We start from the raw sequence: 14,353 nt of genomic DNA, 5'->3' as shown, positions 1-14,353 counted from the left end.
AGCGTAGCCTAGCACCTATTACTGAACAATGCTGAAATCAAATCGCGAAACCCAGAGCCATATAAAGGTATCTATCTACAACGCTCAGGCGAAACCCAGTAACACTTGCTGATCGAGATGCATTCTCGCCTGTTCCGTATATAATGAGTTATCAATAGTGATTATAATAATAAAGGGAATGTAGCCTACCTCTCCCAGGTGCAATCATTATCACCTACTCCTGAACAATGCTGAACTCAAATCTCGAAACTCGCCTGTCAACACCGGATAATGCATTATCATAATAATAATTGAAGGAATAACCTAGGCTACCTCTTGCTCTAAATACACCCATTATCACAGCGAGACATTATACATTATGAACACAAAGAGTTAGGCTACTTCAAAACTTTTATTGACATGTCATAATTACAGGTTTTTGGTTCATACTTGTTGGTATGAGGCAGGTGTGAAGACTCAATACAAATTTAATTGAGGACATCTGTACGCACAACTCTTTCTTACCATGACACTGCTGTGTTTAGAAAAATGTCTTTACTTTGTATCGCACCAACATTGCTGCCCTCGCGGCACCGAGTCACTTAGCTATAGGCACTTAGCTATAGGCAAGCAAGTAGGCTAAGCTATAAGCAAGTCTCTCAGCTATACCAACAGGTGTGCTGTGTGTGTTCTAGTGGATGATACATGGAGCAGTACGATGGGCCAACTTATCAAACTTTCCCAGCAGACAGTCGAAAGTACTCGTGGTGCTTTTTCCTTCGTTAGCTCTTCCTTCGTTCAGTGCTCGCACATCCCACGTTCTTCTTTTCTTCAGGCATCTTTGGTGGTTGTGTCCTACTTTCAGGCTCGACGTAGTGCCCCCAGTTGGTGGGGCAGAGTATCACAGTTAATTAGCAGTGCGCAGGCGCTAACCTTAACGATTTAACGCACATTCAGGACAGCAGAATGTGGAGTATGCTTCACGTCCACGACAAAAATGACACACGTCTTGGACACGCGCAAATGTGACGCGGGACCATACCAGAGCCTTAAGACAGAAGGCCTGGATGTTGTGGGGCGCAGCCTTGTGTGTGTGTGTGTGTGTGTGTGTACTCACTCGGTGTGTGCAAGGCAGAAGGCCTGGATGTTGTGGGGCGCAGCCTTGTGTGTGTGTGTGTGTGTGTGTGTACTCACTCGGTGTGTCTCTCTCTCTGTGTGTGTGTGTGTGTGTGTAATGTGTGTGTGTGTGTGTAATGTGTGTGTGTGTGTGTAATGTGTGTGTGTGTGTGTGTGTGTGCGCTCACTCTGGATGTTGTGGGGTGCAGCCTTGTCTGTGTATGTTTGTGTGAGTTTGTGTGTGTGTACTCACTCTGTGTGTGCAAGGCAGAAGGCCTGGATGTTGGGGTGCAGCCTTCATAACCCATCTGTTAACGCAGGCATTCAACAATTTGTCATTAAAGCTAGGTTGCAAGCACTCCCCACTCAGTAGAACCTCAACGGTATCCACAACGTCATGAACCGTTTTGCCTTCTACACAACGACAGCACAATAGAATCGACCGCGCACATAATGAACGGTTGCCCAGCATATAAAGCACTCTACATAGCCCGACACGATCGCATTGTCGATATTACAACCAACGAACTACGCAGAGTATATGGACAAAGTGTAATACACACAAACAAAAAAATACAATTGAACTGGTTCACACACTTGAATGACAACTCTCTAGAAAGTGTTCTCAGAGACTCTCCAAACACTCCTGACATTGTTGTTGTTGACGATCTTTTAAAAACTGTTGTGATTCTGGAAGTGGGTTGTTGCTATGACATGTACATGGACCTGTGTTTCTCAGAAAAAATGTTAAAATACCAGCCATTAACTCATGCTATTTCAGTAGGTGGTTATATCACAAAAATGGTTGTACTTATTTATGGTAGCCTTGGACATGTTCAGAGACTCTGTGTGAGGATTGCAAATTGCTGGACTTAACAAGACAAAATCTAAGCAAATGGCCAAATACTGCTCTGTGTCAGCCATCATAGGCAGTCTGCATGTATGGAGAAGGCGGTGCCATCTATACCCCTGATAATATGCATTTATCCACTGATTTAGCTGATCATATGTATTTATCCACTGATTTAGCTGATCATATGTATTTATCCACTGATTTAGCTGATAATATGTATTTATCCACTGATTTAGCTGATCATATGTATTTATCCACTGATTTAGCTGATAATATGTATTTATCCTGATTTAGCTGTAAAGCTGTAAGCACTTGCACAGTGTTTGTGTTGCTGTGTGAGACACAAATGGGCTCTTTATTAATATTTGGAATGCTGTGTTGTTGTAATCAGTATTGGTCATCCCAAATAAATGAATTATATGTGTGTGTGTGTGTGTGTGTGTGTGTGTGTACTCTCTCGGTGTGTGCAAGACAGAAGCTCTGGATGTTGTGGGGTACAGCCTTGTGTGTGTGTGTGTGTGTACTCACTCGGTGTGTGCAAGACAGAAGCTCTGGATGTTGTGGGGTGCAGCCTTGTGACTGACTCTGATCTTCTCGTCTCTGTCTGCTGTGATGACGTAGCGGTCATCAGCCGTCACAACCTTCAGAGACACACACACACATTTAACCTTCAGAGACACACACACACACATTTAACCTTCAGAGACACACACACACACACACATTTAACCTTCAGAGACACACACACACACACACATTTAACCTTCAGAGACCAGCGCAACACACACACACACACACACACACGCACAGACACATTTAACCTTCAGAGACCAGCGCAACACACACACACATTTAACCTTCAGAGACCAGCGCAACACACACACACATTTAACCTTCAGAGACCAGCGCAACGCAACACGCATACATTTATCCTTCAGAGACCAGCGCAACACACACACACACATATATACACGCATACATTTGACCTTCAGAGACCAGCGCTATACACACACAGACACACACACGCACATTTAACCTTCAGAGACCAGCGCAACACACACACACACATTTATCCTTCAGAGACCAGCGCTATACACACACACGCACATTTAACCTTCAGAGACCAGCGCAACACACACACACACACACACACGCGCATACTATTATTTGCGATGGCCAACTCCTCTGCTACTGTAAAACACTCTGGTGCCTTTCCTCCTACAGTAGTGTTCAAAGACACCTTTTTCTTGTTAGCTGTAAAACAGAGGCCAAGTGAAGGCTATAAGCTAGGCCTACATGTTTCCATAATTAAGAAATATTAATGCAAGCTATAACTATATAAACCTACTATTCTGAATAATGTTTTTGTGTTTCATTTTCACCTGCTGCCATGTGCGTTTGGCAATGGTGTTGCATCTGAAATGTTCACAGGATTAGGCATACACTAAATCAGTCAATGGGGGCTACTTAAACATTCAATTATCCTTATTACTGTAATCTATATGCCCACTTCTGAATTGGGTTGCATCTGTAGGCCTTTCTATGAACTCAAAATAGGCTATTTAATTATTTCAACTCATTTCAGACATTCCGCAAGCTACTAATCCTCCGTAACACATATTTGAAGAACATGTGGAAATAAAACTTTACTTTTAGGGATTTAGGCTACCCTATCTGCAATACGTTACCAACAGCCTTGCTTTGTTCACTGCCGACGTATTGGATTTTTGTCGTGGAGTGGGTTTTAATTCCTCATAACTTGTCATAATAATTGTGCATTCCTCATCCGTAAAATCGCATCATCATTGAAAGTGGTGACTTGCGCTGCAACCCGCCCCTTTTATGTGAACGCGCACAAACTCCAATTAGGTTAACCCCGGCTCAACAAATCAACTTCATAATCAGCGTTGTAGTACCGATTAACACCACTTAAGATAACCAGGTTTTGTCCGTCAGAGAACATGCTAGAACCACACATGTTATTGTGACATGACGCTATTTTACGGACGAGGAATGCACAATTATTGTGACAAGTTACGAGGAATTAAAACTCACTCTACGACAAAATTCAAATACGTCGGCTGGTCAGCAGCAAACAAAGCAAGGCTGTTGGCAACGTATTGCAGATCGGGTAGCCTAAATGCCTAAAAGTAAAGTTTTATTTCCACATGTTCTTCAAATATGTGTTACGGAGGATTAATAGCTTGTGGAATGTCTGAAATGAGTTGAAATAATTAAATTGCCTATTTTGATTTCATAGAAAGGCTTACAGATGCAACACAATTCAGAAGTGGGCATATAGATTACAGTAATAAGGATAATTGAATGTTTAAGTAGCCCCCATTGACTGATTTAGTGTATGCCTAATCCTGTGAACATTTCAGATGCAACATTGCCAAACGCACATGGCAGCAGGTGAAAATGAAACACAAAAACATTATTCAGAATAGTAATATTATACTGCAAGTTATAGCTTGCATCAATATTTCTTAATTATGAAAACATGTAGTATGCTTATAGCCTTCACTTGGCCTCTGTTTGACAGCTAACAAAAAAAAGGTGTTTGAACACAACTGTAGGAGGAAAGGCACCAGAGTGTTTTACAGTAGCAGAGGAATTGGCCATCGCAAATAATAGTGGAAGGCCGATTATGGAGGGGGTTGAGGGAGACATTCGGATTCTGGTGCTGTGGAAATGTGCAGCCTTTATGTGCAGGGTAATATGACATTCAATTCAACAATTTTATGTTAAAATGGTGATTTTAATTTATTAGGCCTACCATATGCCTGATTTATTTTCGGACATACAGTAGGCTATTTTTGCTCAGATGTTCAGCATACTATATGTCCGATTTATTTTCGGACACACAGTAGGCTACTCTTGCTCAGAAGTTCAGCATCACCGATGGAATACATGAATTGTCCACGTAAGGGCATAGCTATGACGGGTGACATTAGAGACGTCTGCCTAGATTATCTGACAAAGATAACGAATTCTCTCGACTGACAATCTAGATCTTCATTGAGAATATCGTCCGGGTATATCAGCGGATTCAAAGTCAAAGTCAAAGTCAAAGTCAAAGTCAAAGTCAGCTTTATTGTCAATTTCTTCACATGTTCCAGACATACAAAGAGATCGAAATTACGTTTCTCTCTATCCCACGGTGAAGACAAGACATATTTTACCAATTTAAGTCCACAGACAAACATAACATTCAAGTAAACAAAAAAGTAAGTAAATAAGAGGGCACATATAATAATGAAAAAAAATAAGAGCAGCAAAATTTGGTTTAAATTGTGCATAGACAGTCAATAAAATACTAGTGCAAAGTCAGGCCAATAAAAGGCTTGGGTAGTTCTGTTTGACCTAAGTAAGAAAGAAAGTGACATAGTGGTGCAAGTTATGTAAGAGCAGCAGATGTGTTGTGTTTTCAGGACAACAACAAGTTGTAAAGTGTACAAGTGTGCAAGTGTGCAAGTGGAGTAGTGCACGCGGCCATTGTGGGTCCAATGTCCAGGATGTTATGTAGCTGAGGGTGGAGGGGGGAGAGGAGGGAGAGAGTTCAGCATCCTTACAGCTTGGTGTATGAAGCTGTTGGTGAGTCTGGTAGTGCGGGAGCGCAGGCTTCTGTACCTCTTCCCAGAGGGCAGTAGATCGAACAGATTGTGAGCGGGGTGACTTGCATCACTCACAATTTTGGTCGCCTTGCGGGTGAGGTGGGTGGTGTAAATGTCCTTCAGGGAGGGGAGTGAAGCACCAATAATCCTTCCAGCTGTGTTCACTATGCGCTGCAGGGCTTTCCTGTTGTATTCAGTGCAGCTTCCGCCCCACACAGCGATACAGCTGGAGAGGATGCTCTCAATGGTGCCTCGGTAGAATGTGGTCATGATGGCTGGTGGAGCACTTGCTCGCCTGAGTTTCCGCAGGAAGTACAGGCGGCGCTGAGCTCTCTTCGCCAGTGATGCAGTGTTGGTGGTCCAGGAGAGGTCTTCGCTGATGTGCACCCCCAGGAATTTGGTGCTGCTCGCTCTCTCCACCACAGCACCGTCGATGGTCAGTGGCAGGTGTTGGGTGTGACCTCTCCGGAAGTCAACAACAATCTCTTTGGTCTTGCTGACGTTCAGCAGGAGGTTGTTGTCCCTGCACCACGTGGTCAGATGGTCGACCTCCAACCTGTATTGGGTCTCGTCGCCCTTGGTGATGAGACCCACCAGAGTTGTGTCGTCAGCAAATTTCACTATGTGATTGTTGCTGTAGGTTGCAGTGCAGTCATGCGTCAGCAGGGTGAAGAGCAGCGGACTGAGCACGCAGCCTTGGGGGGCCCCTGTGCTCAGTGTGATGCTGCTTGAGGTATTGTTGCCAACACGTACTACTTGGGGCCTCTGACAGAGGAAGTCCAGTAGCCAGTTGCAGAGGTAGGTACTGAGTCCCAGTTTGTCCAGTTTGCAGATGAGTTGTTGTGGTATTATGGTGTTGAATGCAGAACTGAAGTCTATAAACAGCAATCTCACATATGAGTCTCTTTTTTCCAGGTGGGTGAGGGCTGGGTGGAGGGCAGAGCAGATTGCATCCTCTGTAGACCGCTTGGCTCGGTATGCAAACTGGAAGGGGTCCAGGGTGGGGGGGAGAATGGCTTTGATATGTGACATGACAAGCCGCTCAAAGCGGATTCAGGAGGTCTCTAAAACCCCTCGCCCTGCGAAGAGAGCCCCTCACGATTTGCGCTCCAATGTCGTTTGGATCATTCAGGTACGCCGACATTGTCTAGGGAGAAGTTGTTAGTGGAGGGGTGGTACTTATAAAGGGTGTGGTTAAACGGAAACCTCGGGTTAACCAAGAACATAACCTGGTCGGAGCAGGTTTGAGATGCAGCGTAAATTGCCATGGCAGCATACCTCGGTTAAAACATATCCACCTTTCGTAGTATGGGTTAATCGGAAGTTACGCCACATGTGATCAAGTTACTCTCAAAGTTACCCAGATAAGCCAGTAACACTGCTTCGTAGTACAGGCCCCAGCATTGTGTGTGTGTGTTATGCCCCTTCATAGAGACCAGCACTGTGTGTGTGTATCTCACCAGAGCCAGGAGCATTGAGAGGTGTCCCAGTTGGAGGGCTCCTGGTGTGTGTGTGTTATGCCCCTTCATAGAGACCAGCACTGTGTGTGTGTATCTCACCAGAGCCAGGAGCATTGAGAGGTGTCCCAGTTGGAGGTCTCCTGGTGTGTGTGTGAGCTTAGTGGAGAAGGAGTACACGTCCCCGGACTTATCTGCCACCCACACACTCTCCTCATCAGGAGAGAACGCCAACGCTGTGCACCGACGAGTCACCCATCTGCACACACACACACACACACACACACACACACACTCTGCATTTATTTATTCATCCGGTCATCTTTGGTCCTCCTCCTTTAGAACATGCCCCCATTAGCTAGCTCGTTAGCACTTTAGCTCCTTTAGAACATGCCCCCATTAGCTAGCTCGTAAGCACTTTGGCTCCTTTAGAACATGCCCCCATTAGCTAGCTTGTTAGCACTTTGGCTCCTTTAGAACATGCCCCCATTAGCTAGCTTGTTAGCACTTTGGCTCCTTTAGAACATGCCCCCATTAGCTAGCTTGTTAGCACTTTGGCTCCTTTAGAACATGCCCCCATTAGCTAGCTTGTTAGCACTTTAGCTCCTTTAGAACATGCCCCCATTAGCTAGCTCGTTAGCACTTTAGCTCCTTTAGAACATGCCCCCATTAGCTAGCTTGTTAGCACTTTGGCTCCTTTAGAACATGCCCCCATTAGCTAGCTTGTTAGCACTTTAGCTCCTTTAGAACATGCCCCCATTAGCTAGCTTGTTAGCAGTCTTTGCAACCAACGTTACAATGTATCCGTAAACAACTTTGTCGCAATGCCTCTTCAAATCTGCCTCGTTTTAATGGTTGGCCTACGCTAGCCTACGACAGTGTTGAAGAGAAAGTCATCATTCTCAAATTGACTGAGTTAAATGTTTTCTTTACATGTCTGGATAACGGGTGAGCAATGTTTAGGAGACAAACAAATGCCTTTGCACTCGTGTATAGGCATAGTACAGGCCCTTTTTCTCTGACTGAAAGTGTGCAGAACTTGTGCGTTTACATGACAATATTTAATACATATTCTCGGGGGTGACACCCCCAACCCCCTATAACTTTTGGGCTTTTTGGTGTGTGCCGGTTTTAAGTGTCCCGGTTTTAGTTCCGACAAATCTGGTCACCCTAACCTAGCCTGGGTTTCCCCATGCTGCCTTACGCGCGTGATTTTATTAAGTATAGTATTGTAACGCAGGGCATGCTGGGATACAGGAGTGAACATTTGGGGGTTTATGGCTGTATTTCTCCTTAGTTTTGAGTGTAATGTTAGCGTCTTTATTGTAACATGTTTCCCTTTTAGTTCTCCCTCATGTGTGATCCTTTTTGTGTGGGGGGCTGCGTCCTCCCCTGTATGTGTAGCGTGTGTGTGTACTTGACCTGGTCCGTGTGTATTGTGTTCTGTGTCTGTGTCCCTGCCCTTGTTCTCAATAAAGCTTGCATTGAACGAAGCTCTGTGTCCTGAAACCTCAAAACGTTACAGTATAAATACTCTTTTGATCCCGTGAGGGAAATTTGGTCTCTGCATTTATCCCAATCCGTGAATTAGTGAAACACACTGAACACAGTGAACACACAGTGAGGTGAGGCACACACTAATCCCAGCGCAGTGAGCTGCCTGCAACAACAGCGGCGCTCGGGGAGCAGTGAGGGGTTAGGTGCCTTGCTCAAGGGCACTTCAGCCGTGCCTACTGGCGCTCGGGGAGCAGTGAGGGGTTAGGTGCCTTGCTCAAGGGCACTTCAGCCGTGCCTACTGGCGCTCGGGGAGCAGTGAGGGGTTAGGTGCCTTGCTCAAGGGCACTTCAGCCGTGCCTACTGGTCCGGTTACAAGTCCGAAGTGCTAACCAGTAGGCCACGGCTGCCCCCACGCTGCTAGGCAGCCTGGATTCCATGGACCCGATTTTCACCTCAACAAAGGAACCAATCACCAGTGGTGTAGTCTACGTAGAACGCAGGTATACGCCGTATACCCACCTCAAAATTTTGGTTATTTCAGTATACCCACCTAAAATGTTCAGTATACCCACTTAAAATTCATTTTTCAATATTTAGAATAGCACAGCCACGTTTCATCAACGGCCACTTCTCATTGAAGCCTTGTAATTTAACAACACAACGATATTACACTTTACAATATTCATTCGGAGATTGCGGCAGTCAATCTCCCATGGATTCTCCGTCAGTTGTTTCCAGATATGAAACCATGCAGCGTTGACCACTGCCACTGCTTTCTATGGGGACGAATGGCTGAATGTCAGATCACCGCCATGTTTAACCTGTATCACATATTGCCAGCATCAATCAGCCTTCCCCCCGACCCCGAGCTGCCAGGTTAAAGCAGCAACACAGCAGCGTTCCAGGTTTTTAGTTGGTGACGACGAGGATGGCCAGGCGCAAAGGACAAGACCTTCGGAACTTTTTTAATAAGGTAGCCCGACCTGACGTTTCCGAAGGTAAGTTAAGAGTCAAAAACAACATTTGGGCAGCCGTGGCCCACTGGTTAGCACTCTGGACTTGTAACCGGAGGGTTGCCGGTTCGAGCCCCGACCAGTGGGCCTTGAGCAAGGCACCTAACCCCTCACTGCTCCCAGAGCGCCGCCGTTGTAGCAGGCAGCTCACTGCGCCGGGATTAGTGTGTACTTCACCTCACTGTTGTTCACTGTGTGCTGTTTGTGTGTCACTAATTCACCGATTGGGTTAAATGCAGAAACCAAATTTCCCCTCACGGGATCAAAAAAGTATATATACTTACTTACTTATACATTCACGCTTTTTATGAGACTTGTATTGCTACCAAGTTACCCTTCAGGTTGTTTAATTTGTGGACATAACACGGTAATAACACAGGCTAGTCATGCTGTAGTCTATCTTTCGTTCTTCTCTCAATACTAGCAAGCTAACATACTCTGATCCACGTTACCCTACTTAGTCTTAATATCTGGACGTTTGTTTATCTGGGACTCTTCTTTGGGAATAACTCCTAATCGCCATGTCTGTCTGTAAACGGTCTACATGATGTGTACTGTGGCTGTCTGGATTAAGTATCTATCATGAACTGTATTTACTAGCCAGAACCATGCTATCTCCATGGTATGCATGGATGGAGAGATATATTATATGTACTTAAGGGTAATAACATTATCTACCACACTGTTGCTGCGATATAATGCCAGATGCAAAAACCTTTAGTGCATGTGATGAGTTTACAAAACAGGCTATATTTCTATTGACCAACATTTAAAAATCAGCTAATCTAATTTTATTTGGGCTTGACTTGCTGTAGGCCTACTTGATAGTAACATTTTTGATTGTCATAGATGAAAATGCTTACAAATTAAACTTAAAATTGGCCTATTTTTGTCATAGCTTTTAGAGGGCTTTGCATCTGAACTCTTTGCATCTGAACCAGGGGTGTCGCTAGCTATTTAAAACATTCGGGGCTAGAGCCCAGAAATTAGAGTCCTTTTTGTCCGGGGGTTTGGGGGTTTCTCCCCCGAGAGATTTTGAAAATCGGGCTGATGAACATGCAAATTTAACCTACTTTGAGAATGAAAAGGAAGGCCAATTGGAATGACTCACGTCACGGCATTCTGAATATTTTGATGTTTAAAGACCGTGTAAGGAGAACGTCTCTTTTGCCATAGTGCACCACATACAACACCCAAAATATGACATTAAAATAGCCTGTAGAATAAACATCGTCATGCACCTCTGTCAAGTGCACAGGTGTGAGCGTTCGTCTCGGGATAAACATTTGGACGTCATCCCCTTTAATTAATGGGCTATGGGTGCCTTGAAAGCAATGCATTTGGGTTGTGTAGGCTATCACAAACTTTTGCCCAAAGAAAAACTTCCATTCTGTCAAAATCAAGACCAACATGCATTGCTTGGAAGCCCCCTCAAACAAGGTCAGATTTACCATATTTACTGCGCATGTGATTCAATAGTAAATCACGATATATTGAAACTGAGCTGATCGAAATGTCCTCCTGGGTTGCGGGAGATGATGACACACTGTGAGTTTCCACTTCTTGTCCCTGCTCTGCCCTTTTTTTTCTAAAGAAACTTCTAATATCCATTTGTCCTTCTGTACACTTATTTCGCTAAGGCTAGTTAGTAGAAGCACGAAACAGCAATGCGTAATAGCATAGAGGAGAATTAAAATTGCAACATTTTGCAACAAATGATTCTAAACCTGCCCAGATCACGTCAGATTTTCTTGCGCTGCTGTTAATGCACACAATGGACACAAACACAAAAGTCTCTTCTACGGGGCTATTTATTTCATCCACGATTAGAGTTTTTGTTGTTGTTGACTGCCCATAGATCCGGGGCTATCCCCGGAGGATCCGGGGCTATAGCCTCGAATGCCCAGATCTAACGACGCCACTGATCTGAACTCATATGAAACAGAGTTGTTCATTGTTTTCTCTAGATGGCAGTGGCAGTCAGCAACAAGGTTGACCTTGACACTGAGATGGTGGACCAGCAGGAGCAAGCAGGAACTTCAAGAGCTGGAGAGGGTATTTGATGATTATTTACTATTGGTTTTGAAAGTGAATTTATGCCGTCCCACACGCATGCAAGGGGCAGGTAATTGCAAATCTGCGACCCCCACAAACATTTTTGTCCCTTAATATTGGTCCCGAGGGGTCGAGTCCCGACCCCTAGTTTGGTAACCACTGAGCCCATTACTGGCCAAATATACAGTATGCCCACCTCAAAAAAGTAGACTACACCACTGCCAATCACAGAACGGAGGGGGGACAGCAAGACGATGACGACACACCGAAACGGTTATGAGCTACGTACAGACACATTTGATAGACATTCGTAGCACCCAATAAATGGCTCTGGGCATTCGTAAACCACGTCTCAAATACGAGAAAATGAATGTGTAGTTCCCAGACCCCATCTTAATGAGAGGAGGTCTGGCGTTAGCCAGGCTAACAAATACCGGCCTTTGTATCTGCTAACCCCACACACCTGCCTTCTCACCCCCCCCCACCCCACACCACACCACACCACACACACACCTGCAGCTCTGGAGGTGCCAGTCCGGTTCTGTCGCCAGAAGCAGCAGGCGTTTGCGGTCGTCGGTCAGGGCCAGCAGCCTGCCGCTAGGAGACGCCGCCACCGCGAGCACCGCATCGGAGCCCGCCTCTTCTCCACACTCCTCCCTGTAGCAGCGCACCGAGACACACGGGGAGATAGGGGGATATATATATATATATATATAGAGAGAGAGAGAGAGAGAGAGAGAGAGAGAGAGAGAGAGAGAGAGAGAATGCACCAAGTTGGTATGCCAACCGCCATTAAATTTAAGGAAGAAGAAGAAGAAAAAGAGAGAAAGAGAGAAAGAGAGAGAGAGAGAGAGAGAGAGAGAGAGAGAGAGATGCCATTTGTAAAGGAGAGTTTTGGGTACGTCTGAAAATGTGATAGACTATAAAAACTCCTGTGTCCTGTCCAGTAAGTTTGTTTGTCGGACTCGCCTGCTGTTGTCGGATGCGACGGCCTCCTTCGGTTTCAACTCCAATTTACTGCAGTCGAACACGAACGCGTCTCTGAAATCACAACACAGCTTTCATCATGAACACAGCATCCTCTCTCTCGCTCACATAACGTTACACACCCCAGCGCTATCCCGGGGTACCAACCAGATAACGACACCGACTCACCGACTCTCGCACGTGTGTACAGCTGTCAGTTTTTCCCCACTTGTTGTAACTAGCCATTCACCACATATCACGGCTGTCGCCATATCTGCTGAGCGATATCCTCACATGGGTCGTTGCTGAGACTATGTCGCGCATTTAAGACGTCACTGTCCGTTGCTGACGTACCAAGCGAGTCTGTAAACAGCAGCAGTGGGAGCAGTGGTGCGCTGAACGTATAGCGCGTGTACCTTCGAACTATAGGGTAGGGGGCGTGTCCCTGCAGTGCTATACAAGGACCCTCCATTACAGGCAAGCTGACAAGCACACCGGGCGACTTCAGCAAGGGATCGCTTCGCAGTTTTTATAGAACAACAGTTATTTACTTTCCCTGCCGAACGGCGTCTGCGAAAAGCCGGCGTGCATCTCCCTGTGCTCAACCTGCCTGCAAAACTCCTTGGCGTCGCACGGAGCTAGAGAACAGGTAAGTTGCGAGTTAACTTTCAATGAACTTTTGGCAAAGTCACCGTGACCCTTGGTTCACCTCGTTGCAGTCAGCCAAATGCATTTAAAGGCCTTGTAAAATGGCGTGGTCTATGCCAGCTCGACCCGTACGTATAGCCCACCATACATTTGGCAAGGTTCCAGTTGGACAATTGGGTCCTAAATTAAAGTAGGTTTTACCGGCCTGGTTTTGCTTAGCCGAGGCCTAGCAGACGCTAGGACAACTTTATGTAGATTATTACTCAACATCTTAAGATGTGGCTCATCAGCCCTGTTATTGCAAACTGTGCTTCATTGCAGCTGTTACTAGGTTTCAATGGGCTTCTCTGCACCACAACTGCACGTCGACTGGAATTAAATCCAGATTTAATATTATGATGTTTCTGGAGCACGCTACTAACCTGTGTAACGTTAAATGGTTGAATGTTTCGAGGTGTTTTCACAATGTTTCAGGCTGTGGCTGTAGCCAAACGACCTGTCATTTCTGACAGGGAATCAGCTGCAGATTGTTTTATTATCGAGATCCTCCGCGCGACAAGGGGGAGGAGACAGACTGTCCTAGCCTACAGAAGCCCGTGCGACCGCAGGAACGCAACAGCAGCGAACATGGCGGCCTCCCTGTTAAGGATCGGACGGCTCGGAGCACTGAAGGTAACACCGTGTACTTTCTCAATTAAAACATTCTTCGTAGCTTGTAACCTCGTGTGAATGGTCTGAAAAAGTTCCCGAGGCCCGATAGATGTTAGAATTAAATGCATGTCGCTGAACTGTCTTTACTAGCGCCTGCGAAAAGACAATTAAGTTGGGATGCGCGTGGAAATCAAGATACTTAAATGAAAGTTAATGTGATCCTATGAACGGCTCTGGAGTCGAGGGATAAAATACTAAATGTAACCTTTTCGTTTGCTAACGTTCATACCCTAGTCTTATATATCGCAGTGCAAATTATCGGCCTTCATTCGTTCACATTTCATTATTCAAACCGAAGCACTTTGTGAATGTCATGCGCATCTCACAAGAATTACGTTTCTTCTCAAGCTTAACGCTTAGTTTTGTATTCACAAAGTTTATTGAGCTCTATAATTAACTTGGCGATTTGGGAGATGTTCATATTCATTTGTGGGTCATTGG

The 14,353-nt window shown here is 45.3% G+C and overlaps 2 protein-coding genes across 23 annotated transcripts in view; one reads left to right on the top strand and one right to left on the bottom strand.

The window, feature by feature from the left end:
• wdr4 (WD repeat domain 4) overlaps positions 1–12,918 on the bottom strand; it is a 32,474-nt gene extending 19,556 nt beyond the window's left edge. Inside the window, exons 1-5 of the mRNA XM_042084366.1 lie at positions 12,743–12,918; positions 12,557–12,628; positions 12,101–12,244; positions 7,125–7,281; positions 2,477–2,589 (exon numbers count right to left, since the gene is read on the bottom strand). Of these exons, the coding sequence (XP_041940300.1) occupies positions 2,477–2,589; positions 7,125–7,281; positions 12,101–12,244; positions 12,557–12,628; positions 12,743–12,825 (569 nt within the window). The 5' untranslated portion in view covers positions 12,826–12,918. The remainder of the gene's footprint in view (positions 1–2,476; positions 2,590–7,124; positions 7,282–12,100; positions 12,245–12,556; positions 12,629–12,742) is intronic.
• Position 12,919: 1 nt separating this feature from the next.
• si:ch211-140m22.7 (uncharacterized protein LOC570370 homolog) overlaps positions 12,920–14,353 on the top strand; it is a 28,706-nt gene continuing 27,272 nt past the window's right edge. For all 22 annotated transcript variants that reach the window (XM_042084325.1, XM_042084335.1, XM_042084330.1 and 19 more), the window contains exons 1-2: positions 12,920–13,202; positions 13,714–13,873. In XM_042084325.1, coding sequence (XP_041940259.1) covers positions 13,829–13,873 — 45 coding nt within the window. In that variant the 5' untranslated portion in view covers positions 12,920–13,202; positions 13,714–13,828. The remainder of the gene's footprint in view (positions 13,203–13,713; positions 13,874–14,353) is intronic.

The sequence above is a fragment of the Alosa sapidissima genome, chromosome 2 (genome assembly GCF_018492685.1).
Source record: "Alosa sapidissima isolate fAloSap1 chromosome 2, fAloSap1.pri, whole genome shotgun sequence".
Classification (NCBI taxonomy): domain Eukaryota; kingdom Metazoa; phylum Chordata; class Actinopteri; order Clupeiformes; family Clupeidae; genus Alosa; species Alosa sapidissima.
The sequence above is the reverse complement of the archived record's forward strand: the minus strand, read 5'-3'. Positions and strand labels throughout refer to the sequence as shown.